This window comes from Desarmillaria tabescens (genome assembly GCF_030435595.1).
Source record: "Desarmillaria tabescens strain CCBAS 213 chromosome Unknown EV420scaffold_9, whole genome shotgun sequence".
In the NCBI taxonomy this organism is placed as follows: domain Eukaryota; kingdom Fungi; phylum Basidiomycota; class Agaricomycetes; order Agaricales; family Physalacriaceae; genus Desarmillaria; species Desarmillaria tabescens.
Window position 1 is genome coordinate 234,229 of NW_026848308.1, and position 12,018 is coordinate 246,246.

General features: G+C 45.1%; 4 protein-coding genes across 4 annotated transcripts; 1 reads left to right on the forward strand and 3 right to left on the reverse strand.

Annotated features, from left to right (window-relative positions):
* Window positions 1-1,206: 1,206 nt before the first annotated feature.
* EV420DRAFT_1523920 (uncharacterized protein) lies at window positions 1,207-1,818 on the reverse strand (the record flags this gene model as incomplete). Its single annotated transcript, XM_060472318.1, has 3 exons — window positions 1,207-1,324; window positions 1,401-1,703; window positions 1,728-1,818. Coding segments are annotated over 2 exons (237 nt in total), but the record flags the coding sequence as incomplete, so codon positions are not given.
* A 2,665-nt stretch (window positions 1,819-4,483) lies between these two features.
* Window positions 4,484-5,540, forward strand: EV420DRAFT_1523923 (uncharacterized protein). Its single transcript, XM_060472319.1, has one exon. It carries the CDS (start codon window positions 4,574-4,576, stop codon window positions 5,372-5,374), a length of 801 nt encoding a protein of 266 aa, XP_060333896.1. The 5' UTR covers window positions 4,484-4,573; the 3' UTR covers window positions 5,375-5,540.
* A 4,401-nt stretch (window positions 5,541-9,941) lies between these two features.
* EV420DRAFT_1239574 (uncharacterized protein) lies at window positions 9,942-10,190 on the reverse strand (the record flags this gene model as incomplete). The annotated part of the gene is made up of 2 exons (XM_060466619.1): window positions 9,942-10,026; window positions 10,075-10,190. Coding segments are annotated over 2 exons (201 nt in total), but the record flags the coding sequence as incomplete, so codon positions are not given.
* Window positions 10,191-11,431: 1,241 nt separating this feature from the next.
* EV420DRAFT_1265335 (uncharacterized protein) lies at window positions 11,432-12,007 on the reverse strand (the record flags this gene model as incomplete). Its single annotated transcript, XM_060467266.1, has 1 exon — window positions 11,432-12,007. A coding segment is annotated over one exon (576 nt), but the record flags the coding sequence as incomplete, so codon positions are not given.
* Window positions 12,008-12,018: the final 11 nt, after the last annotated feature.

The window sequence follows — 12,018 nt, forward strand, 5'->3', positions numbered from 1 at the left end:
ACTATTTGGTACTAGAATCAGTGAGGAACGTGTGATTGAGAAGGTAGTGGTGGGAAAGCGACGAGGGCAATGGGGATGCATACAGTGATATGTAAATATCAATAGGTATCGTTCATAATGGCATGTCTGTCTATATCTATTGATTGCCACGATGGATATCTACAGGCATCCATGGCTGCCTATGAAGCGAACATAGAATGAGCTATTTCAGCCATTGACAGATACCCATCAAATTATCCACTGATACAACGTCTTCACAGACTTTTGGCTGGGGCAATCAGGCTCAAGTATTCTCCGGTGAGTGAGACGGACGTCGGCAAAGGGAAAATTCGAAGAATTCTGATGAATTCTTCGTAAATTTTAGATGCGTGTGGCGTTGACTGAGACTTGATCTTGGTCATCCGGACATCTATTCTGAATGCGGACGAATTGCGGTCGACATATTGAATACAGCCACCCACGTCGCCTGTGGCTCATATTCTGCATCTTGTACCGCACTTTTGGTTCCTGTAGTCCATTGCGTTGACGTATTCTGGACAGATACCTGTCTTGTGTTGCTTCTCTAATCTCGAGTCTAGAGTCTCGATCCCTGTCTATATGTGTATGGTAACTCACACATCGACTGTCACCGTTCACTATCTAATAGCTACTTAGACATAGCGGCATATGCGTCTTTCCATGGTTTTTGCTACTAGGAGAAGTGGTGCCTCAGAACGATAGCATGCATCTGCAGAAGTGTTGCGAGCACCATATATGCGTGTCTATTAGCTTGCTTCACCGGCGCTTCTCAGCCTCTTGCCTATTGTAGCCGCCGTGATGGTCCACGTTGCTTCGAGCGGTCGCGCCATGTACTGTGTCTTATGAAGGGCTCTAGTGTCGTCTAGTCCTTTCTCATACCATCACCCATCGTACTACTGATCTTCCGGCGTACTCATGTTCTAATACCTAAACCCTCAGCATTTCGTGATCTTCCACTGGACAGTTCGAGCCTCTCATCATGCTCCACAGCGCGACTTAATGCAATGTTCCATGTATGTTTGGAAGCGATATCTACATGTTCTTCGAGTTCATCCAAGGCTGCAAGGCTGGAAGAAGGGAAATCTCCGATACAGGTACAATTTTCTATTAATGAGTCCTTACAGTGGAAATACGAGGCCTGTCAGATCCTGGATGACGGCTGCCGTATGAATGTCCGCTAGTTTCCTCGAGGGACAGCCAGTGCTGGCATTTCAGGTGGCGTTTCGAATACTGCAATATTTCATTCCATTCGACTCGGAGCTTCTATGATGCGTGGCGTTCAGCAATTCGAACTTGGCTCGAACTGGTGCGTGACAACTCAAAAAGCGATAACAAAGAACCAACCCTGAGGCACGTTTTTTTTTTCTTTGGCCGCTTGAAAGGTCTCAGCGTTTCCAAAGTTGTCCGCCGCGCCATTCTAAGTAGGTTTTGTGCTCTCTACTACCAGTAGTCCCACCCTCCTCCGAGCTCGGAAGCATGCCTCCACAACACGGAATAATCCCAGCGTTCGCAACGATGCCCGTAGGAGTGAGCAAATTGCTATTCCCTTAGGCGCGCGCCCCAAGCCGGAAGACATCGGGGCCTCGATTTGACCCTAGCACCATCACGTCGAACTCTTGATTCATTAGAGACACGGTTAATTGATACCCGTGTTGGTTCGCCAGACCCATGTTTGCCATTTCGTTCTTCTGAAAGGGTCGTTGGATGACTCACTCCGATGATTGTGCTAGGATTCATGACCGCCGTTACAGTTAACATTGTGATGAAGAACAACAATGCCCATCTTTTACCTAGATTGTATTCTTTAGGGATCCGCACCGTATACGGATACGACCATCAAATATACGGGTTGACCCGTCCCGTCACCGTATGGGCTGAAACCGTCGACGGTATGGGTCGTACCCGTCGACCGTATTTTTGGCAATGCCGCTTGACCCCCAGGGTCTTTCGCACCAAAATCAATCTAAGCAGATAAATAAGGCTAGTATCGGTCAGAATATAACAAACTGTAGGTGAAAATACCCATATTGAGGGACCCGTACTGAACCTGTAATTTTGCCAGCCTCCAGAATCCTTATACGGTACGGCTACGGTACCCGTATTAACCGTCCCGAAATTTCGTAATTACGGGTACCGTGTGGATCCCTAGTATTGTTTGTTAATCCATTATGAATATAGTGACGTCTCCGACATCCGTCCTGATCCGTCACCTTTGACGTGTTTACAGTGGGCCCTCATACGAGACGCCGACATATGTTAACACAACTGTACAAGTTCCTCTTGGAATTCTCTTCCCGCCTTTGGGCCCATTTCTCGGCCCCGCAGGCCACCTAGCGTCTCTCGCATGCACACAACATGCACAGTTGCACTGGTTACCATCGTACATGACCTGATGAAACTTAGAAGGCCTGTGTACCTATATCAGCCATCAGGACAATGGCGACGGCAGTGACTATTGTAGAATGTTTATATCCGAAAAAGAGATCGCAGGCTTTGTTTTGAAGTGAGTATATTCCATCGCATTGTTCCGGTCCCTTGATACAGCATCATACGAAATGTCGATGAAGAAAAATTGGACCAGATAGGTGTCCCTGGTGCCAGGTTTGTCCGCATCGATGTGACCTAACTTCAGCTTCCCACAAACACACGAATCATTTGATTACATGCTGCAGTTGCACAATTCTCATTTCTCATTATGTTCAGTAATATGGACGAGGGTATAAAATCTCAGTCCTATACCATACCCCTCAGGTAAACACAATCAGCCCGAACTTTCTCTTCGATGCCCATTACCTGGGAGCATGTACTGATACGCCTGCCTGGCGTCTACCCTTGGAAAACGCATATAAATCTTAATTTTATTATCCTACAAACTACGTTTGTAGCTGTGCGAGTAAGAAAGAACCTGCAAGGTACACAGCAAGAAGTGTTAAACCCCACTGCATCAGTAAGGACTCAGCCGTGACAAGCCTAAGGGCTTGGGCAACAGACCGGTGATCTGATGACTCAGCCCGAGTGACCGAAGGTCCAGGCAGGTCGAAAGCACATGGCTCCAGCTGAACCGGCATCCCAGGCACTGATGGCCGCCTGATGGCATCGGTCTGAAAGTAAGAATAACAAAACAAAGAACGATCGCGTACGGCTTTACTTACCTGGCAGCTTTCCTAGTCTCTCAGGCGGACGGTTGGCTTGCCAGGTAGATGAGAAACAAGAACCGTAACACCAGGGACTCTGACCCGGTACAGGTAAAACTTAGTATCATGAGCCAGGACACCAGATTGCGGCACAAGATCATGATCGGGTTCACCTGGGAGCTGGGATATGAGCTCATATCTGTCAGGAAGTGAGCTCATATCCACCCAGCTCAGTCAGCGGGTGCAGTAATAGTACCTGGAAAGATTGGAAATATAGATAGGGTAGAATAGTATAAATACTGTCCATGTAACTAGCGGGAGGTCAGGTTTCTGACCCCCGGAATGCTACCAAGCAAATTAGTATGGGTTTTGGTTAAGAGCTTCGAGTCCTAGACTCACCTGGAATTGTATTTAGTGACCTGGTCACGTTTTGTGTGCAAGAACCATTCAGAAAGCAGTCAGTTCAGAAAGATACAGACAGACAGTCAGAAGTACAGTCCAGAATCCGTGTTAGCACCAGTAAAACTGCAACCAGGCAGACAGTATCAGTTCAGACACTGCACCAGGCGGTTAGTACGCATTCAGGAAACTGCACCAGGCAGCCCATTGGTATCAGATTGTGTTCGGTAACACAGAAAGTCCAGATTTGTGTTGTTTCAGAATATTGCAATCAAACAAATTATATTCATTATCAACCCGGAACTAGTATCCACAGTACAAGCATCGACCCGGTGTAACTTACCCCTTCGAACCGCAATTATTGAGTGTGTTAGGGTGTGTGTGTGTGTAGCACTTCGCCTTCCTTAGCATAGTTAGTACCTTTCAGTACCACTGTTACTCGTTTTTACACTGCTTGTCCTTGAGGCGCTCGTCGTCGTAGGACTTTTTTTCCTAATCATCGAACACTGCAGACGGCGTCGCTTGCATAAGGTATGTCTAAACTTCCGTCACCCTCTGACAATGTCATTTTGACTTGTACTAGGCAGATCAGCAACTCATCATTGACTCGAGCTTGGAAGACCTCGAAAAATGCATACAAGTGTTAGAGAAGGTCGGGTCAGACTTAGCGGAGCGGATGGGGATGTGTAGGAAGGATTTTGACTCAGATGCTCTGCATCCCATGGTCAAGCAGGAAGCATCATCGAACAGATTTTATTCATGGGATCTAGAAGATCTAGGCATGCTCCATCATAAGCGCTTAAACCACAGTCGCATTCTGGGGAAGAAAGTTCCAGTCAAGCCGGTCCCGCGTTCTTTACCCCCAGGTGTAAGTTCATACCTTTAGTGATTGGCCTTCACAGTGATCAGTGGTGCTTTAGCCCCCATTCTCTGTCGACGCTTCCTGATTCTGGGTTGTCCTCATTGGAATTGATGGGTATCCAGACTATCCGCTGCGTGGTTGCGTATCTGGTGTGCTATTAATGGAGAAATACTTCATGGGAGACCTCCAGGTGCCCAGGGATCGCATCCAGTGTCTACTTGGATCCTGGAAGCATACCTCCCTTGAAGATTCATCATACCCTTCATGCACCCACATTATCGACGCGCTTCTCGGAATCATTACCAACCCTGACGTCAAGTACGGCGACAATATCGTCATCTTCTATGCTGGACACGGGTCTTATTACTCAGATGAGAAGGACCATCATGGCGTATCCGGATACATCGAAGCACTTTGTCCAATCGATCGCGGCTCGGTTAGCGCCAAGGGTGCCCTCATCCCCGATATTAGCGATCGGGAACTCAATACCATCCTAACCCAAATCTTCCGAGCCAAGGGGCACAGAATCACTGTCATCCTCGACTGCTGTCACTCAGGTAGCGTTAGCCGTGAGCTACCTGAACTGGGAGCCCGCGTTACTCCTGTAACAAGAGGTGTTACTCTTGAGGATATGCTCCTCGTCGGGGATAGTTATTTGAGGTCTTATCCTGGATACAGGTCCATTTTATCCCAGGACTGGTACCCAGACGTGGTCTCCCATGTTTTACTAGCTGTATGTAAAGAATATGAGTTTGCAAAGGAAAAGGAGGTAAAAGGGGAGGACAGCACGGTGGGATACACTGGAATTTTCATGGACTCGCTTGTGTGTGCTCTTCGGTCTGGCTATTGGAGAAAGGAGACGACATATGCTGATATCCCTTTCGGTTTGGATGAGTCGCGCCATCAGACACCCATGGTTTCTGGAAAATACAAGGATACACGTCTCTGGTATCAGGGATAAAATGGCGTTGAAGGACATGTGCGCCTCAGGGTCCAACCATAGAGAACTAGACAGAGCATCCTTTTCTTTTATACTCGTATTTATTTCTTCTATATATAGTGTGCTTCGATATAGATGCTAGAACTCACGTAACTAGACTGGTAATACGTATAATTATATATCCCCCTACTATGTGGCCAATCGCCATTGCCATAATGCACTTAATGCACTTGGATTGATAGTAGATAAAGTCGTACTTCGACTTGTACAATCGTTGGTACGACGCCCATGTTCATTGCAAATAGTTATCAAAAAAAGTTATCCTCGTGCTGAAGATTACTCGTTGAGCAGTCTGCGAGTATGGATGAGCTCAGTGAACATATAGGCATTTCTTCTACTAGCCCTCTACACATACGTGAAACTTCACCATATGATGTCTAGTTGAGGATGGGGTATGTACATCAACACTTCAAGGCTTCCTTAATATTAAAAATACACCGAGTCTTCGATAACCTCGAGCAACCGGAAGCAGATGATGCCAAGTCCAGAAGCCTCCATCTTAGAATATATGTCAAGTAAGAGAAGAGAAAATGACAAAAGAATTACAGCAAACGGCGAGTGACATACTTTTCCACCAGCAAGAGGTAGGTGATGTTGGAGCTCGTGGCTCGTGTCTTTATTGGTAATTGGTAATCAGTCACGTGTACGTACCGCTATGCTTTTCTCTTCTTTACTCGATTGACTGCGTACTCTACCGTTCATGTACTATGTCAATCCCATATTCGTTTCCTGATCCCTCGTGTGCTTCCGTACCTGCAAGAATTATCTCAACACAATCGAGTCACGGTTGGCTACTGTTCACCACCACTGCAGCAAGGACCAGCTGCTTGGTTGCTACGAGGAGTCTTTTCCCACCAGCGTGCTCACCGCCGCCTCTCCCGCTTCCCACCTGCCAATGTCTATGAAGAATAACAAGGTTTATGCCTTGTTTATGATGGCAGCTTTTGCCCTAACCTCTTATCTGTTATCTAGATTGTATCATTCAGATCATCTTTCATGTCTCCTGGTGCGCGAATTCCCGTTCTAGTCAGCAAATGCTCTTGACTGATGCATACATAGCAAGTATCGCTCCATCGACACCGTGGCTCCAGAAGACGCCATATACTCCACCTGGCATCTTTGATTAATTCCAACCTGCCCTCAAGTACGGGCCAAGGACAACAGCGCCGTCATTCTCACATACGTAATGCCTCGAAGCTTTTATTTGATGCGCACACGGGCGACATCATTTCGGTGACGGGGACTTTGTTTCCAAAGCTTCAGTATGTGCGCCTAAAAACACCTACGCAGTGTCGGGTTCTTCCATTCAATTACAAGGTTCCCAGTGAAAGTTTCGCAATGGTTACAGCTCCTCAGGATCTTGTGGCCTCTCCCTCGGGCCGGCATTCTTAGTACTGGAATGGCTACTACCACGTAAGTTCCCGACAGTTTCCTTTGCTTAAGCTCTTTTCTAGGGATACTTCATGAATGCTTTTATGCAAAGTAATATCGAACCAAATTCAACTCTTGCAGAGGAAATAACACTATCTCCTTCAAAGGCATTAAGTCAGTGACTACGCAGAATGTTCGACCAGGCTCAATTTCATTTACACGTGTAATGATGGCTTGACGTCAACCATGGCCGTGAACCTCAACAATGCGCGAACAAGTTTTACACAGTGAATAGTGTCCACAACCTCCAATATCAGTATGCATATCCGCACCTATCGTTTCAATGGGTTCATTATTAACAGCCATGTCCATAGGTATGGTTTCACTGAAGCACATTCCGATTCTTTTCTTTTCTTCGCTGATTTAGACTAATGTGCTCCCTGTTCATCAGTTGTCTTTCAACCTTCAAACCATTTCGGACTGGGTGGTGCCCATAACGATTGGATGATAATATCTGACCAAGACTCGGATCGCATTGTTGACATAGTTTTTGTTACATCTGCCCAGTAAATCATTTCTCCGAGCCAATCTTAATACTGATGTCCCTTCATAGTGCACAGTACGACTGCATGAGAATGTTTTTCTTCGTTTTTTCTACATTTTTCATCCTCAAGCTTGATAAAGGTGTTATTGTGGGAGTTTATTTGTTAGCCACTAACTCTAATCGACTTAGATCGTGCTAGGATCCCTACTCGCACTTCGGTAGGAGATGAGCTAGCAGGTCAAAGGCGATGAAAGTTGATGGGACAGATAGTCACGAAGGACGGAGTTCGATATTAGGTAGATTAAACCTTAGCCGAAGCTGGGGTTTAGACCAGCTGAGGCTCTACTTAAATACACGTTCGATATGCTAATAATAGTACTGTGAGAACGCGTCTGCTGTGGTCGCATATGAGTAATCAAGCTGAGTAAAACAAAGAAAAGAAGAGAAAATGAATAAACCGTAACATTATTAACGTGAGCTTTCACTTTTCGAGTGTTTAATCATTATCAATACCTTCCCAGCCGGAGCATGACGGCGCTGATGGCGCTTTCGAAAATGTGTCAATTATGAAAGCAACCATGGTCTCATGACTTACGGGTGGAAGATGTTTGCAGACTCTTGATGCAGGCGATATGGGTGAAGGTCTGTAATCAGTATTCTTGGCGAGTGACTTATTAAGTCTTGATTCTTTTCTGCAGGTCGGATAAATGCGATAGCCAAGTAAGGGCTTTGTCTTCAAGACTCATCGATGAAAAGGCAACCATGGCTGGACCTAGGAAAAGATCGTTTGCTCTGATAGTGTTCTTGCCTCGCCACTGTGAACTAACTTCCTCTCATATAGCAATCATTCATCTCGTTTGAGAATACACTATACAACCATTCATGACTGAATGAAATGCCTGCTGTAGGTCTTTCAGATCCTTGTCTACCTCGTCTAGGCGAACTCATCGCAGCTTATTTCAGTCGAACCTACTTTCGAGGAGGTAATCGAGGAATCTTTGTTGGCACTTGTGCCCTGGGACACAAGAAGCTAGTTCTTGCTTTCCAATTTATTTCCTAACAACAAACATTCTAGCCTTGTGAGATTTGCACTTTCTGCTGTGATTTTTATAACAGTGACGCCATTTGGTATGTTCCAGAATTTCATCAACACGGTTGTCTCAACTGAATCCATGTGCATTATAGGATCAATGCCATCCAGAAAGCTCATGAAAGACAGTCTGCGCCCGCTCGCTCTGCAAGAAAGGAAGAACCGCAACAGGGCGGCTTTGAATGTGCACAGTCAACTGTAGAGTATATTTGCTTGTTAATTGTTGGTGTATGACTTGGAGAGCTAGGATGAGATCTTAAATTTAGGATTTATATGAACTTGTATCTTTACATGAGATATCTTTTGTTTTAGTTCAGACGAATCATGATTAAATATTCACATTTCTAATGATGCATGAATAAAACAGCTCCACGAGGTCTATACTATCTTAGTCTAAGTACATGGGTGCTCTTGAGCTCCATTAGACCTACGGAAGGTAGTGTCGTCTCGGTTCATGTGTTCATTGACACATTTATCACTTGTCTAACAAAATCAAAATTGCCTTCCTGCACTGAAAGTTCTCAAGGCGGGCCATGTTAAGGGTGGATGCGTTTGTTATTTTTTTATCACTAAATTTCCAAGGAAGCAATTCAAGAAGGTTCCCCTCAGAAACTAGTTTGCGTTTCTCTTGCTGAATTTGGATTTTCATGTACATGTATGTCCACACATTTTTGTCATGGTCTGGACATAGTTCAGGTGTGAACACAGCGAATTATGTGGATGATACACGTGTTCCAAGGAGATGCCAGTGAAATTCAGATAAAGAAGCTTTTTCCTACATTGTTCTGATAGACCATGTATACCATTCCATATACCTTTTCTTCAAGCCACACTGCTATCGCGACTGAGGCTTGGAGATGTCTACTCGCTGAGTAATGACAAGAACAAGGCTTCATCGATGGGCTCATTATTCCAGCAACCATAAGACTGGGTCTTCCGCACAACAACCACCTAGAACATCATTGAGGTGGTGCTGCAACTTTGTCATTTCCGAGTCGGACGATGTTAATAATTCCCTAGAGACCAACTAGGTAATGCATCAAAATGGTGATTATGGCTTAGGCCAATGGTGCTTTACAAGATTCACCTATCATTTAGTTATGGATGATATAGGTAATCTATACTCTCGTATGATAACGGCGACCAGCCAAAAATTGGAGCACATAAATCAAGTCAATCGCGAATCTTGTTACAACATTCATCCAGGATTTATGTATTACCTTGCTGGATAACGAGTAAGGCTGCAAGCAGCAAAGCCCACTACCTTACATAACCTCTTTCTGATTTTTTTTTTCGCAGCATGCAGGGTACGTTAGCATTATGCATGTTCATTGAAAATGTGGATGGAAAAATACAAGTACGAAAAAACTTTATCTTTCAAACTTCAAACTCTGTTTTTTGCATTTGTCCTCCAATTTCTGAACAGAGGAGCATCTGTGCGATGTTGCTTTCAAGGACAATGGCGTACTTACGTTTGAGCATGACATCGATCGTATCTGGATGACATCAATATAGTTATATTTTACGGTGTCGAGCGTACCTCCATTCTCCATCTCATACGTATTTGGCATGTTGTGGGGGTTCAGACATTGTCCTTCATATATAAATCTACCATTCAAATGTGAGTAACACCTTGGAATTATAATTGTTACCTACTTTAATTCATCTACTTCCTTTCCGATAGTCTCGGCATAGACATAGAATAGCTTCCGTAAAGATGTGGTAGTTTTGAGCTTAAATATGCGTTCATATCCAGTGGAGGCAGCTATCTGATCGAGAGTTGAGCATAATGTTACACAGCGACCAAATCCATATCTCGCCTTTATAGTTATAGGACTTGAATCCGGGAGTTGTTGTACGTCATTAATTTCGATTTTGGGGGGAGGCGTTAAATGAGAGGAAGCTGCGAAGACTGACATGTAGGTGATGTCTGTTTGAAGGGTAGTAGAACGTAGTTTTGTATGTGGTGGGACAAGGTCTTTTAGTCAAGCAATTCTCCATCAATTGTACATCTAGCACACAACCACACAGCAAATATGATGCATACACATTAATCCATATAGTGACAGGAATCGAGGAGCGTCAACACGGTATAGAAGCTAAAATGCGACAAATTAACATCAAACACAAGCATTGAGGGTTTGACGTACACCTGGAGGGCGGGGATGCACTGGAAGTTTCTGCTGAGCGTGAATACCGAAAAACGGAAAACATGAAGTTTTTGAAGTATTTCCAACAAACAATCGTTGGAAAGGAAGAACTTGTCCTTGGCTGCAAGACAAAATGCAACCGAATCGACTTGCGCATCTCCAGACAGTGGTTATAATTTTCCGACCATAGCAGCTACTAGCCAAAATGAGGAACATTGGTCTAATAAATAATGGCATTGCAACATCTATGCAGGGGCTTATGTGCGAAGGGAAGAAGCGCATAGAAGGTAACCAAAAATAATGCCTAAAATAGTAAGATAGATCCAGCAGTGAAAAGAACCTCTCATCGAGCATTTGTGGATTGGTCCATGTTGCGAGAGAGCATCAGGGACTGCTACAGCACCAATGACCGTCTGATGATCTGGATTATCGGACTGGAAACTTCGGGTATTCATTTCACGATGGGGTTTACTCTGATACCAGAGATGAGCATCTTGATGTGTTCCAGCAATGACCGGCGTCTGATGAACCGACTCATCGAAGGCATCAAGAAGGTCAATATATGTCGTCCTTTCATTGCAGTAGCTGGACCATAGAACACGCAAGAGCGAATGTGTGAAAATTCCCACTTGCACTCCATCCACCCACCTCTCTCTCGCAAATTGGTATGGCTTGCACGCAGCCAAAATGACATGCGAGTTGCAGTCCATCTTCCAGTCCTGCGACAAAATAGATGGGCAATCAAATCTCTTGAGATTCTTCTCCCCAGCATGGAGCATATCTCGAACGGTTGCCCATCTCGTTCCACGGCAAGTATGTGCTTCTTGGGGAGGCACTCCTGGGCCAACGCCCCCCGAGTGACAGCAGTCGAGAATGACAGTGATGTGGTGACCCTTCGATCGGGAGATTAAAGTTAGGATCGTGTTCAGTTCCCTGTCACTAATGTCAGGAACAGCATTACCGTTCGCATCACAGGTGTCCCGATTGATAGGACAAAGTGCTTCAATGCATCCGACACTTCCAAAACTGATTTCTGCTCCATCGTCTGGTTTCTTGGCATTAAGGTGACCTGAATATTCATAGGAGGAGCCATGACCGGCGTAGTAGATGATGATGTTATCGCCTTTCTCGATCTCTTTGTTGTTCATGAGACTGAGAAGCACATCGATGATATGGGTGTGGGAAGGATACATTGGATTGGCGGGAGAATTGTGCTGTTTGGATCCGAGAAGAAGTTGGATATGTCCCTCTGGTATGCCTAGGTCAGCAATCAAGTACTGATGAAATGATTGCATGTCTGTCACGCCACATTCCAGTATTGAGATTTCTTTATATTCATCAATCCTGATGATGACAGCCCAGAATCGAGAAGCGTCGACTTTGTGTGGTGGCTGGGGAGAGATTGGGGTCAGGGTTGACCTGTAAGGATATGTACTCATGCCGCTGGGTA